The sequence below is a fragment of the Habropoda laboriosa genome, unplaced genomic scaffold, assembly GCF_001263275.1.
Source record: "Habropoda laboriosa isolate 0110345459 unplaced genomic scaffold, ASM126327v1 scaffold76, whole genome shotgun sequence".
Lineage (NCBI taxonomy): Eukaryota > Metazoa > Arthropoda > Insecta > Hymenoptera > Apidae > Habropoda > Habropoda laboriosa.
In genome coordinates, this window is record NW_017100184.1 from 162,095 (window position 1) to 175,998 (window position 13,904).

The 13,904-nt window shown below is 43.3% G+C and overlaps 2 protein-coding genes across 3 annotated transcripts in view; one reads left to right on the plus strand and one right to left on the minus strand.

Moving 5' to 3' along the window:
• Positions 1-219: 219 nt before the first annotated feature.
• Positions 220-11,184, minus strand: LOC108579400 (MAP kinase-interacting serine/threonine-protein kinase 1-like). 2 transcript variants are annotated; one of them, XM_017942926.1, is made up of 6 exons: positions 10,889-11,184; positions 9,401-10,713; positions 5,549-5,686; positions 3,251-3,607; positions 2,580-3,150; positions 220-2,417 (listed from the first exon to the last, which is right to left on the minus strand). In XM_017942926.1, the coding sequence occupies exons 2-6, from the start codon at positions 9,453-9,455 to the stop codon at positions 1,949-1,951; spliced, it is 1,590 nt and encodes a 529-aa protein (XP_017798415.1). In that variant the 5' UTR covers positions 9,456-10,713; positions 10,889-11,184; the 3' UTR covers positions 220-1,948. The 2 variants fall into 2 exon arrangements, with proteins under 2 accessions (XP_017798415.1, XP_017798417.1); XM_017942928.1 differs by lacking the exons at positions 9,401-10,713; positions 10,889-11,184 and adding an exon at positions 6,542-6,722.
• A 1,355-nt stretch (positions 11,185-12,539) lies between these two features.
• The window catches only part of LOC108579302 (nitric oxide-associated protein 1), an 11,485-nt gene continuing 10,120 nt past the window's right edge, over positions 12,540-13,904 (plus strand). The window contains 1 exon segment of the mRNA XM_017942809.1: positions 12,540-12,587. Within this exon segment, the coding sequence (XP_017798298.1) occupies positions 12,540-12,587 (48 nt within the window).

Sequence of the window (13,904 nt, forward strand, 5' to 3'; positions counted from 1 at the left end):
GAAAAATTGTTTTCTGGAATAGTAGTATGTAGATGCGCGCGCGCGCAATTGAACATTCCATGAAATTTTCGATAATTTACACTCTATTATATACGCATGTGCAACAATGCAAAACGTATACACACGTTTGATATATTTTGTGGAAGTGAAAATCATTAATCGAAAGGGAACTAATCGACTGTAATCGATAGAGAGAGAGAGAGAGAGAGAGAGGGGGGGGGGGGGAAGGATGGGGGGGTGATCGCGACTGTAGGTGGGCAGATGATAAAACCACATTTCATCGATAAAACTCTACAAAAATACGTAACAATAATTAATGGATGTGATTTCGTGTAATCTAGGTTCTTCGAGAAAATGTTCCTGTGAACGCGCGGCCGCGTGCACGGGAATCGCTCTCAATCTCTGATCTCTGTACTTCTCCTCCTTTTCACGCTCCCTCTTTCACTCGGTATACTTTTTCTTAATCACTTACGACGCAGGTACAATTTTTTCTGTAATTTTTCCCTTTTTTTTCAATTTTCTGTTAAACTAACTGTTTTTTTTTCCTTATCTTCCTTACACACTAACTCTCTACAAAGATACTTAAGAGACATTTACAAAAAATGACCGTCGTAGTTGTCGCCCCTTTTTGCTCTCGACACGAACGCGGGTGGTTCTTTCCTTTCTTGGATATATTTATTTGCGACATTTTCGGACTTACACTCTACTACATTCTTAGAAACCTACTGAGCAAACTATTCGTAACATGCACCAAGAAGACGCGCGCGTTTCACTCTTGTGAGCGCTACTCGCGCTGTTTTTCTTTTTTTACTTTTTTCTTTTTTTTGTTCTTTTTCGAGGATGTGTCGCGCAGTTGTTGTTTATCATTCTCGAACACATGATCAGGAAAGAAGAGAAACTTGAAAATATTTCGTTAACTCGTACACTCTTCCTTAAGTGAAATACATTTAATGAAAAGTAAGAAAGCAAAAAAGCAAAAAAGCAAGAAAGCAAAGAAAAAGCTGGTGTACGCGTATGTACATATATGAACCGCAAAAGATTTTCTTTCTAATGCTAAGAACAAAAATGTATCCATGTCTTTCTCTTCTTTCGCGTCCGTTCGTGCATCTGTCGTCTCGATAAATCGATATGAACGAGCATATTACTCTTCTACGTACTATAATAGCGAAAGTACAGGAAGATTATCTACCGTATGTATGTTATACACGTTATCCTTTATATTATGCTATACGTACAGGTTTTCAAATGATTACCCCGACAATGGAATGCACACATTGCAGACTTTACATGTCCGAGACTAAAAATGCCTTCAATTCACACTCCAGTTTAAATACGAGCGCGCGTGCGACCGTTTGTTTATTCACAATGGATGCAGATGCGTGTTTTATCGGGCCCACGGTGTGTTCGCTCTATGTTCGTTCATATTGTTTAACGCGTCTCCATGATACTTTATCCAAATTGTAACTGCATTAAAAAGAAAAAGAAAGCAAAAAAGTATGAATAAGAAAAGAAAAAAAAAAGAAACGACGATAAAAGAAAGAGCAATGTTTGGGTACGAGATGTTTCTTTTCTTTAATTCCGTAGAATACAAAGTGAATAGAATACAAGATCGCGAATAATTATTGTCCATCTGACTGTCATGTGACGTTGGTGTGTGTATTGTTATATGTATAGAGCGGTGTGTGCAATAATCGTCAATTGTCGCGCGTCTATAATCATTATCTAGTGGCTCTGGATATTCGTAAAGTAACACACACGACCTTCGTTTAGCCAATCATAGAATCGTTTCTATCGTCGTTACCCTTGGTGAAGGTGCCCCGATAGATAACATTACTGTAAATCTTTTCATATCCCTATATGCAGACGTGTAAATACGAATAATACGCGCTACCAAGAAAGGAGATCTTTGTTTTTTTTTTCCTTTTCCCGCAAAAGATGTTGTCACCTTTCAGCCACTCGGTGAAGCGATCACTGCTTTGTTGGTTTGACGTTCGAGAAGATCCGAGCGAGCTTTTAGACGGCGCTGCATCAAACGGCTCTCGCTAGGCGGTGACAAGCCGAACAACTGATGCAGGGAGGAATCTTTACCGATCACAAGCCGATTCTTTCCCCCGATGGTTTTCGAATCGGTCAGATCGATGCTCGAATGAACCGAGCAAGACTTCTGGCGCGAGTTCGCATCGAACTCGTTCGAGGAATGAGTTGCGCAAAGCTTACTGTGCTCCGACAGTTCGCTGCTAGAGTCGGACATGTGTCCATACGGATGGTTATCTTCGTCCGTCGACGAAGTGGACAATCTTGGCTCCCTGTTCTCCGATAACTCCTCCAAATTCACGGAGAAATGTTGAAGTACCACGCGATTCACAGCCATTGCCGATTCGGCGAACACCGACAGTTCTCTGGCGGAATTGTTCCTCCTGCGAGCAAAAATAGATATACCGTTTATATTATGATAGCGTATAAACGATGCACATACACGCACGCATGGACACGGTGGTGGAACAAGACTTTCGAATCGAACGCGCGCCTCCGCCGTCGCCGCCTGCTATTTCGGTACTTTTCGTACATAACGAACCTACCTGATTATATGAGGAGTCTTGAGAGATTTCTCGGTATTTTCAACCAGGCTCGGACCAGGATTGATCCATGGATGTTTCAAAATACTCTCGGCACTGAGTCTTTGATGGGCTTCCTTCACAAGCAGACCTCTGATCAAATCTTTCGCGTCCTCCGAAATGCAGCTCCATTCGTTGTCCGGAAATTCATACCTGCCCTCTTGAATACTGGTAAACAGGAGCTCTTGGCAAGCCTGACAATGCTCTCCTCGCTCCCAGCCGCAGTCGGAACCGCAATTCCCGTAGAAAGGTGGATAACCACAGAGAAGAATGTACATGATCACGCCAAGGCTCCATAGATCGCATCGTTTATCGTAATAATTTGCTTCCCCGATGAAAGCTTCGACAACTTCCGGAGCCATGAAGTCAGCGCTGCCAACCGGAGTTAGAAGTTGCGGCGTAGCTACAGGACTGGACAGCGAGTTGTTGAATTTGATGCCCGAACCAAGATCGAAGTCGCACACTTTAATCGGTATCAGTTTATCTGGATACACGCACAGAATGTTTTCCGGTTTCAGATCCCTGTGGGCGATACCTAACGGGATACAACCAACAAAACGGTCTCGGTTAACATACATTGTACGTACATACGTACTTACGTACTTATATACGTATACAATTTGCGCCATTCTTACCTTTCTTGTGAAGGAAATTTAACGCGCTTGCGATCTCCCGGACTATTTGACTCGCTTCTCGCTCGCTGAAATGAATCCTCTCTTGAATTCGATTCAACAGTTGACCACCGTTTACCTTCTCGAATACCAGATAAAACTTCTCTTCGTCTTCGAAAAACTCGATTAGCTGAATGATATTCGGATGCCCCTGACAATGATGAAACGTCTCGACTTCTTTGAAAACACGCGCGCGTGCATGTCCAGGAATTTTGTCGATGATTTTAACGGCATACTCGAGATCCGTGTAGAGCGACCTACAAGTCTGAACCGAGGCGTAAGCACCTTCTCCAAGAACTTCACCAGTCAATCTGTACAGTTCTGAAACAAGTATCAAAATTTTAGTTCGAGGAGTACGCGTTCAACGGATAAGCAAACTTTAGAGCATATAATGAACAACATCAGACCAGAAAGAGAGAGAGAGAGAGAGAGAGAGAGAGAGAGAGATTCTCGTCCGAAAATAATCACGACTGGCGTCACGTACGCAAACTGATCCAAGTTTCGTAGCAAGAGTGTTCTTTATTATCACTATTATTACTCGTAAGAGCAGCTTATTTTAATCGCATACATATACCTACGTGAATTATTAATATCATTGAAAATACTGGTTGTTCAATCACCTTTTCTTCGTTTTCGTCGTAACAGGTAGAAGGTGGGATCAAATCGAAGCCGTGTTAAGTTAAACAATGTTAAAGCTTGGGGGGGGGGATCACACAACGAAAGCATCGTCGCACGCAATATCTACTGCGCATATAAACATATTCTTTCCGTCTCTCCCTTTCCGAGGTCTTTAAACTCCCCGTTCTCTCTCGCCTCTCTACCTCTCTCCCGCTCCGCCCAGCTCCTTCCCCTCCCTTCCGCCACACTCCTGTGAACACGATGCTTCGCTTCCGTTCCGTTCCGTTCCGGTCCGGTCCGGTTCGGTCCATTCTACCCAACTCGTCGGTCGTTCGTTCGTTCCCTCGTTCAACGTTTCAACTACATATGTAGCATTGCAAGCTGCTATCAACTCTCTTTTACCTTCCCTTTTCTGTTCCCTAACCCACACGGTTGCTCTCCCTCCTGCGGCCTCTACTCATTTTGCCTCACGCCAAAGATACGATTCTGCTTGGCAACACCGCCGAATACCTCCTAGCAACCAGAAGCCGATAATACACCTCCCATGCTTTCTACGCCAAATTGTACAACAGCTTCTGTACCCGTTTATTTCATATCATAATGCATAATCGATACGTCGAATTTCATCGTAACACGCACATTTAACACGTAATACGAGTTCGTGTTGCTCAATTATACCTAACCTAACCCACCCGTTGAATACGCTTAAATGCGTCAACGAATAATTCGTTCACTCTGAACTGTTAGCAAAAATGTTACGTGTTATGTAATGTACCCTAACGTACGTGAACAGATTGGAATATTTGAAAGACTGAACGTACCTACTGTTTTTGTAACTTAAAATTGGAAAATTACATGGAAAGCATGTTTAAATTATACGCGAGGAAGGACAAAGATGGAGAAGGAACGGTAGTAAAAATGTGAAGAGGCAATGAAGCTCCAGATATATCGACGAGTGAACCCGTGCCCCAGATTTTAGCGTGTAGGATATAAGTACGGAGTGGAAGCTTCTCGAACACGAAACTCTGCTTTATACGAATCGATCGTATAGACTGTGTGACGTAACGGTCTAAACCAATGAACTCGGTCAGTGGTTTTTCAGAAAAATTATATCCATCCATTATGTTCATCTCTTCTATGTTCCGGAGCGCAAGTCTAAAACAGTGTCTTTCTTTTTTTCATGATTTTTTCGAAAGCAGAATATCCGCACGAAGGGGAAAAACGAGTAGTCGATCGTGTACTCTGCTGCTCCTCTGACGAAATATACGTTCAGCAAGTAAGTGTAGAAAAATTGTCGGCCGTTGCACTGAGAACGAACAAAATTCGAGCTTGCGCGTTCGATCGATCGTACTCTGATCGGCAGTTTTACGCGAGTTTCTCGAACGTTCTGAACTTGTGCAAGGTCAGATACCTATGTGAAATGCAAGTCACCGGAGCACACGAGTCACATAGGCCACTAACTGGACACTCGCTCCTTTGTACGTGTGTACACAGTATGTCAGAATTAATGTCCTTTACTGTTCAACTAATGATTTAACATCGAATGAAAAAGTTACCATTGTGATTCGTTTTATGTGCACCGTTATCGATATTTCCTTAGTTTTCGCGCACCAAATCTTTATATGTACCAATCGAAGATATTACCTTGAAAACAAGAAGACATCAAGGAAGAACCAGAGCGTTTCTTTCTGCGTCTCTTACGCCTGGCCTCCTCTTGTCGAGCTTGCACCGTGTTCATAGATTCCCCCGTTGTGCTCACGGTGTCCCTGCATTTTGCATCTTCTGAAAAACAAAAACGTTGCAACCGCATGTTTCAATTGATCATTGATCATGAATGAGCATGCTTCGGCGTAATCTCGAAACTAAACGAATCGACTGTCGTATGATTAAAAAGACGATCGATGTATTCTATTTCCAGTCCGGCCTGTACGTAAAGTGGCATTTTACGGTATCGATTAGGAATGTAGAAAAGGGTGAACGAAGCGTACCCCGACCAACAAAACCGAACCAAGATCAGATCTCGAAGAAGGTAGAGAAATAAGACCCGAGATGCGAAGTGGGGTAATAGGCAATAAGCAGAAGTTACGCAACGGTTGTTTATTCGCAGGCGGAATTTCTCGAGAATCAGCCAGCCGGGTGGGTATTACACGTGACACACAACTCCCGCTTTCGTTAACGCGTTACCAGACATAGTACATATCGTTTATTCTCGTACACGTTTATCTACGCGTTGCCCGACCGCAAAACCAACGCGCCACGGCATTAGTCATCCTTCTCTTTACGCGTATTAATAATATTTACCTTATCAGTCATAGATGATTATTACATATTTCATTCGTTTCTATAACACGATCGTTGCATCGTTACGTTCGAGCTAATATCGTCTACGTTCCAAATAATTCGAAATTTATTCGCACCGTCGGTTACAACAAAGACAAGTACTGGAAGAGAGAGCGCTCGTCTGCTAATCGTGGAAACAATTCTTTCGATACAATTTACGCGAGCAAGGTCAACACGGAGCTGTTGATATCGTATCGATATCGCACACGCTGGCTCGTTGCTCGTTATTTGCAATTGCTGAAAGAAAAGAAAATGCAGTCCAAACGCATATGAAAATTTTCAAACGCCATTATATACCTCGGAATAGACGTAAATACCAGCCAGTAAAATATGAGGAGTCGGGCATGAACGCCACTCCTTTAAGTCGAAAGTGCACGAGTTGTTGTCGCGTGGGTCGTCGGGAAGAAATTCTGCGCGCGCGACCATATTCGATGGAATGAACAACGAACAGCAGCGGAATAACGAAACTGTGCCGAGACTCTCTGTTATATACCTCTTATGCTCCACCACCAGAGGGCAACGGACTAACTGGCGAAACATCAATCTCTCTCGACAAATTTTCATCGTCAATTCCTACGAGACGAAACACACCTACTACTATTTCTCTTTCCTTTTCCGCCCTATCTCTTTCCTCCTTCCAATAACTACTCTCCTTCCTAACCACTATAAAATTATTACGATTCGGCGCTGTGGTTGATCGTTGAGATTGTTGTGCACCGACTGCCGTAAACGAATACCGACAATCGAATGCGAAAGCAAACAGTTCCCTGTGAATAATTCGAAATTATTGTCCTGCAATAATTATTGTCCTGCATTGTCGTGCACGATGAGAATCGTAAACGGAATAATTCGAAATGTGATTTTCGGGCAGAAGTGTAATTTGGTCGATAGATTTTAGTTGTTCGCACACTGGCCAAACACTGAGCGCTAAGAGAAGTTCAATGACTGGCACAGAAAAGGAACGCCGCCATCTTATGCGAGATACCTATGCACGTACGATAATGTCGTTGCTGCATTCGCAAAAAACCGTGACAACGAACAGAACAAAAGAAGACCGACTGAAAAAGGAGGCAGCATTGAAATAAAGTAAGAAAAAATACGCACTAAACAAATATTCCGTCAAAGTAAATTTTACTCTCCAGCATTTGTTCGACGTTTAACAACAGAATGCGAAGAAAATTGAATTTACTCGAATGTTAACAAGTTTCAAGGTTAAAGACGTTACACGACCCTACTTCTTTATTAGTCTCATTAAAAAAAAAGTATTCGTGAGAATTTATCAATTTTATCACATTAAAATAAGATTGATTAAGGTACATGCGATATCGATCAGTCCAACTCGCTCTGTTCGTGAAAGGGTTTTATTTTCAATGTTGTTCGATAGCTCCCCTTTTTCAAGAGCCAGAACACATACTTCCTTTTGTCCTTCGAAACAAATCATTCCCTTTAAAACGAAGGGTAAGAGAATGAGAGGAGTCTGACATACATACATGCATGCATGACGCGCGCGCGCGCACACACACACAACCCCCCAAACTTTCACTGCTTCTCAACCATCCTTTGTTTGGGTTGCCCTTACCGACGCCCTTCACGATTTGCCTCGAACTCGGAACGCGCGAACCGACTAACCCACTTCGTCCCTCCAAAATAATTCAACTATGCGTGCTACGTCGTCATAGCACCCCCTGTTTCGCCAGCCACAGCTGCCGCTGCTTCCCCCCCCTTCATACCCCACTACCATTGCTCATCGCACCCTTTGCCTCCGCCCCTCGCTCTTGGTACTTGATCACATCATCCCTCCTCCTGCTCTTGCCCCTCAAAAACCGGTGAGCGTTTCGAAACGAAGTGATTTTGTCTGTTCTTCTCTCTACTGCCATCAAATATTTCAAATATATAGCTAGCTACTTGATGCAATATTATAAATTGCATAAAACGAATCGAGCAGAAAAATAAAGTACTAAAAATGACAATTTTGCACGCGTGAAATAAAATATATAATGGAATGATCAATGCTTGTTATTACCCTGACACGTTGAGCGCGGAGAGCCGATTTCGCTCTGCTTTCCGTTCAGGCGGCAGACAGTGGCGATCACTTCGCGAGCTGTTCGGTTATAGAGTATAAACAGAAGATAACAAATGCGCTCACACAGCATTCAGATGAAGAAATACCCCTCCAGGTTGATAGAAGAAGTGTTCATTTATTTTTTAAACATGATACTGCTGGTCCCACGGATCGACGCCACCCAAACGAAAAGTTCATTGTCAGTCTCCACGGACCGACTCCGCCTAAACGGAAAGTTCACTGTCAGTCCCCGCGGACTGACACCACGCTTAACGTGTTAAATACACGGAACACTACTTTCGAGATATATATAATTATCGTACCAGAGATCCGAAACCTCTTATAGCCTAAATAAAAATCACCGGGAGCCTCGATTCGATTAATCGACTCAATTTCGATTTTACAGATATCGGTGATCGTTGAGATTACCTGGTCGAAACTTAACCATAGAAAAATGCACTGTTTTTAAATTACGTGGGAAATGTAGGAGGAAGCTCATTTTCTACTTTATCATTGGCAAGTGAATAAAACTCGAATTTCTACAAACGCGTTCGAACAAAGTGTAGTACGATTTGTAGTGAAACGGAAAACACGAAGTGAAGAAAACGCGTTGGCAGCGCGCGTACCGGCTTCGAGAAAGTTCTTCCGTCAACCGAGTTCGATTGTCACGTACCGTGTTTCTCCACACCGATTGTTCTTGAAAATTCTTAACTGTTAATACATACACCATTGCTTATTCCGTACGCTTTTTCTCCTTATAAACTAAGTTTGTACGTGTTAATTGAAACTATATTTTTCTTTTTGTTCGCGAACACCGAACAAGTTCGTATCGAAACGATATCCTTTTTTCAAATTAGAGACATGCCAGAAGTTCATTCGGGTAAAATACAGGGAGAGGAAGGTTAAATTAAAAAACGAACCAACATCCATCGTTATTACTGCGAATCATTTTTTCCCCGATACCAACACCAGGAAAAGATAAAAATGAACATAGTAAATCTAGTGTTGTAATCTAGCAACTCGTAAATGATCGTGTTTCGATATATGTTCGAAGAGAAAATTAATTGATATCAGTTAGCAAAAAGTATTCCTACCTCGCCCAGCCTCCTGACACCCGTCCTCTCGTTCTTCCAAGATTTTCTCCACCATTTTTGCACGCGACAATGCTGCTCCGGTTGTGTTTGGTATTCAGAAAAGAGTCTCCCGACTCTTTCTCGTTCAACGAATAACAGTGAAACGCTAACTATACTTTTTCTCCCCCCCCCTCTCTCTCTCTCTCTCTCTATCTCCCCCCTAATCAGATATCAATAATTGTAAAAAAGAGTCAGTCGTATATACAAAAACATCTATATCCACTAAGATACTGATATAATCTTCTTTCCCGCAATCTTGATTTCCCAAGTCGCGTTTTTCTTCGAATATACTATGTTTCAGCTCCGCCTGCTTTCCTCGATCTTTACTTCACTCCCCCTCTACCGACAACGTAGTACCCTTTTTGTCTCTCACACTTCGGGATAGTTCGATGTATATCAGTGTCGGTATCACAGATATAAATAAATATACAAAGGCTATCTATTCCTCTGTTTTTCTATCTCGTGTGATCTATTCGAGCAACAAACGTTGTTTTCACTGTGGTAGACGATCTGCGTCGTAGCTGAATCGTTTGAATAAATACTATCACAGACTTTCAGACACTACACTTTTCTTTCTTCTTTTCTTCTTCTCTCTCTTTCTCTCTTATCCGTCGTTCTTTCTTCTCTTCTATCCGGACTCTCTGATAATCCGAACGAATAGACGTCCTATCGTTTCTCGCCACTGGCTTCAATCAGATGAGATGTTATCAGCGGTCGAGCTTCTTCCACGAGAATCGAGATTTGAGCAAGACTGCACACATCAATTCCCCGGCTTCACCTCGAGCGTCGCAACTTCGTCTACCTCCGCACCCGCCACTTGTCCCCTCCTGTCTTGAGACTCTTCGCCGGATAAACCAGAGTTTCTCCGTTAACGAAAATCTCTGGATAATCGGTGCTCCGTTCTCGGTATCGCACACAGCTTCTCGCACGTAGCGGTAACCGAGCTCGGAAGCGCATTAAAAAATCCTTCGGCTAACACATCGGGTCCTCTTTCGTTTACCTTCCCTCACTGCTCGGCAGTTGGTTTCCGACTGAGCCTCGCAAGATGGCCGCTTCGCTTACTAACAATCCCTCCGCTCTCTCCTGCGCCGCCGTTTAACCAAGCATCGACGAGTCCCCTGATCCCCTCCAACGCTGTCCTCGCGGCTTTCCGTTGCTTCTACGTAGGCTCGGGCGAGTTCGTCGACGCCCTCTGAAACCGCGCCGCGTCACGTAGCTCCCAGCCGAAAGCAGAGGCTCTCCCACAGAGACGCGACCGATGCAGTGCCACCTACCTAATTACCGAATCGTATGATGCAAGTTTTACGTGACTTACGAATCTATTTTCAATGGATTCGCCATGAATATTTTCTAATCCTGCACAATCACGTATGTACGTATGTACACGTCGCTGGATAAAGTACGAATCTACGTTAAAAATTGCGAGGGAAATCGAGAAAACAAGCGAACCTTTCGAACTGCTTCATCTGTTTTTCTTCCTTTTGCACTATCTACCGGTTTTTCTATTTTTCTTCTACCGTCGCGTCGCGTGGTCGTTTTCTTCAAGGCAAATGGGATCGCAATCGGAGCGCATGAGAATCACTGTTCGTTCTCGTATGTTTGGAATCGACATGCCGGTAATAACGCCATTTCGCACGTAAGATTTCTTGCGAATGTTTCGACGAAAAGTTTGTGGGAAACGCGTTAATCGGTTCGATTGTCGGATTAGGTACTCGAGATGTTTACATCTCGCATCATTTATACCCGCGTTATAAAGGACCGGAGCCAGATAAATAGAGAACGGTAAATGACGACGGCGGCGGACGTGCGGTACGTTGTGTTTTGGGAAGAGATACGCGCACAATGCCACGTATAACATCACGCGACGTAGAAGAAGGTTCGAGAGAGAGAAAGAGGAAGTTGGAGGGAAGGAGAGAGAGAACGGGCCTGGCTGTGTATACGCGGCGGACGTGCACGGTGAGATGAATACGGGGTGAGAGGACAAAGAACTGGGCACGGGAAAGAGAAACGGAAGGGGATAGACGAACATTGCTCGGGCTTCTGTGGTAGTTTCAGGAACGTACGCATACAGACGCGACTTGTATAATTCTTGCGCTACGCGCAGACTCGTGTCGGCCATCGAGGTTTGTTTTCAATCGGCCGACATCGCGTGAACTTATTGCCCGTATGATCAGCACGGTATTGCGTCGTAAGTTTATTAGTCGTATTATTATTACGTAAGCTTCTACGGTCGATTGTTTACCCGGCCATTCGACCCACGTTCTTATATATTCGACTTTAAGGTTAAAACGAGTTTGCACGAATTACCGTAGCTCTAAATGATATAACAAACGAACGAACGATCGATCGATTAGATGAAAAAACGACAGCCCCCGTCTTATTCTCCCGTTTCATTTTATCATCGTGATTTCACAGCTCGCGAAGAGTACGTGAATGTGTAGCAGGTTTCATTCGATAGCCCCGAGTTTGTCGTTTTACGTATCACAATCGTCGTAATTGCATCACCCTTGTCATCGATATGCGATAATCGCGTATTTGCCCGCCAATCATAATAACGCGTCGAATTAGTTATACAAGAGGAATGTTTGACTAGAAGAGGACAAAGATATTTTTCTCGCACGTTTGAAATGGTGAAATTGCTTGGAAAGAAATTACCTCCAAGTTGTAAAGGGCTGAAAGTTGTGGAAGATGGTAGATATCGATTCGAGGAATTGTACCGTATCGTTAAATGGAAGTTGGATAAATGGATCAATTCGATCGACGCGTCGTCCTTACCCGTGAGAACTGGATTAAATAGAAAATTCAAAGGATGTAAAATTCGGTCGGAGAAAATCACAGCATGAGCATGAGTTTGTTTGTGCGAGTGGCAAGAGTTATACGTATGTATGTATACCGAATGGTGCTCGTTGCCGAATCAGCAGCACCCACCTACAATACCATCGATTCACGAACTTTCTTTTCCACTTTCAACATTCGCATTCCCCCTCGAGTCCTGAGTTACTTTTACCGCGTGTATCGCGTGAAATGACGAATTTAGGCGTGGACCCGAAAAAATAAGGAAAAAAAGAAATGGTTTATTTGGTAAGGTGACGGCATAAAAATGACGTATACTGGAAAGAAATGGAAGAAGAGTCGAAGACTGTTACACGTATAGATACATAGGTAAGTAAATAGGTGGATCGAGCGTTCAGGTGCCAAAGGAGAAGCCGTAATTTCGGCAGAGCGTAAGACGGACGATAGGCTGGGTTGCTGCGCAAAATAGTCTGACAGCCGCTACGAGTTTATATACATACATATGTACATATGTACATATATCTATGCAGTACACCTTTCCTTCCTTCCTTCCTTATCGCTGTTTTTTTTTTACAAATACGACGTACGTTTTATCTGCTATCGCTAACTGGTGCTAGCATCCTATATATGTACAATCTAACGTCTGCTGCGTAGCTCATATTTGAACCGTTTCAGATAGAGATTTTCGACTACCTAGGTAAGTAGAAGATAGGTTCACGATGACAGAGAGTGCTTCCGTTCACTTTCTTACGCGTCGTTATCACAAGTTTGTCCAACAACTGGTATCGCCTCGAATCACGCGTCCATAGATCGCGCAATATGTATCCGCAAAATAAAAACAGTCACGAGACTATTCGAAAGCGATCGTAAAAATTTATACGGTTAGTTACGTCAGTCTTTGTACGGGAGTCTAACACGAATTCATTAATTTTAACGAGCTATTGTCGTTGTTTGGTGATTAGTGACTCATCCAATGGCGATTATCAACTTACTCGATCGCTCGCGTCCGTTTCACGTTTAGCCTTTAGAACCGAATGTAATCGAACGAAATGTTGCTTAAAGAAATACATACCACTGTATGTACATGGACTGACCGCTGGACGATTCGTGATATTAAAGGAGAACGATCACGGTGTAGCTACTTACATACGTTACATAATTCGCTAACTCGTGGCAGCTACTCATTTTCGTTCACACTTGGTCCACGCTTCTCCTCGTTTTCCAATTTTTATTTTCGTAGATGAATGTTTGAAAGGAGTAAGAGCGAACTGCGAAGGAAGAGGAGAATGCTTCGGTTTGGTTCGTAACGCGAGCCTGTTGTCGATGGGTGAAAAGGGAATACATACATATTTTGGGAAAGAAATAGCCGACGGAATAAATTTTTCCACGATCCAGTCGATTTGTAAGGCGCGGAGATAAAAGAAGCGAGAAACGAGGGAAGCACGAATTCACGAACACGCTGCACGTGGAGCCACGATCCAAGGTCGAATAATAGGACGCGCAAAAGTTTCTCCTTCTTCAAGGTCTTCTGTACGATACTCGGCCCCGGACGACTCTTTTTATCTGCGCGAATTTCGTGGAAGCGTCGCGTTCTTGTTTGGTTGGGAAGGAAGGCCGATTTAAGAGTTCGAAGTTCGTAGAAATCGATGACCTTTCGAACGTTACATTTTGC

What these genes read in the sequence shown, in the direction of transcription:
- LOC108579400 (XM_017942926.1), bottom strand. Translation starts at nt 9,455, where the DNA reads ATGGTGGAGAAAATCTTGGAAGAACGAGAGGACGGGTGTCAGGAGGCT. An exon ending in GTGTCAGGAGGCTGGGCGAG is followed by an intron (nt 5,687 to 9,400) that starts GTAGGAATACTT and finishes TTTGTTTTTCAG; the next exon opens with AAGATGCAAAATGCAGGGAC. An exon ending in AAGACTCCTCATATAATCAG is followed by an intron (nt 2,418 to 2,579) that starts GTAGGTTCGTTA and finishes TTTTGCTCGCAG; the next exon opens with GAGGAACAATTCCGCCAGAG.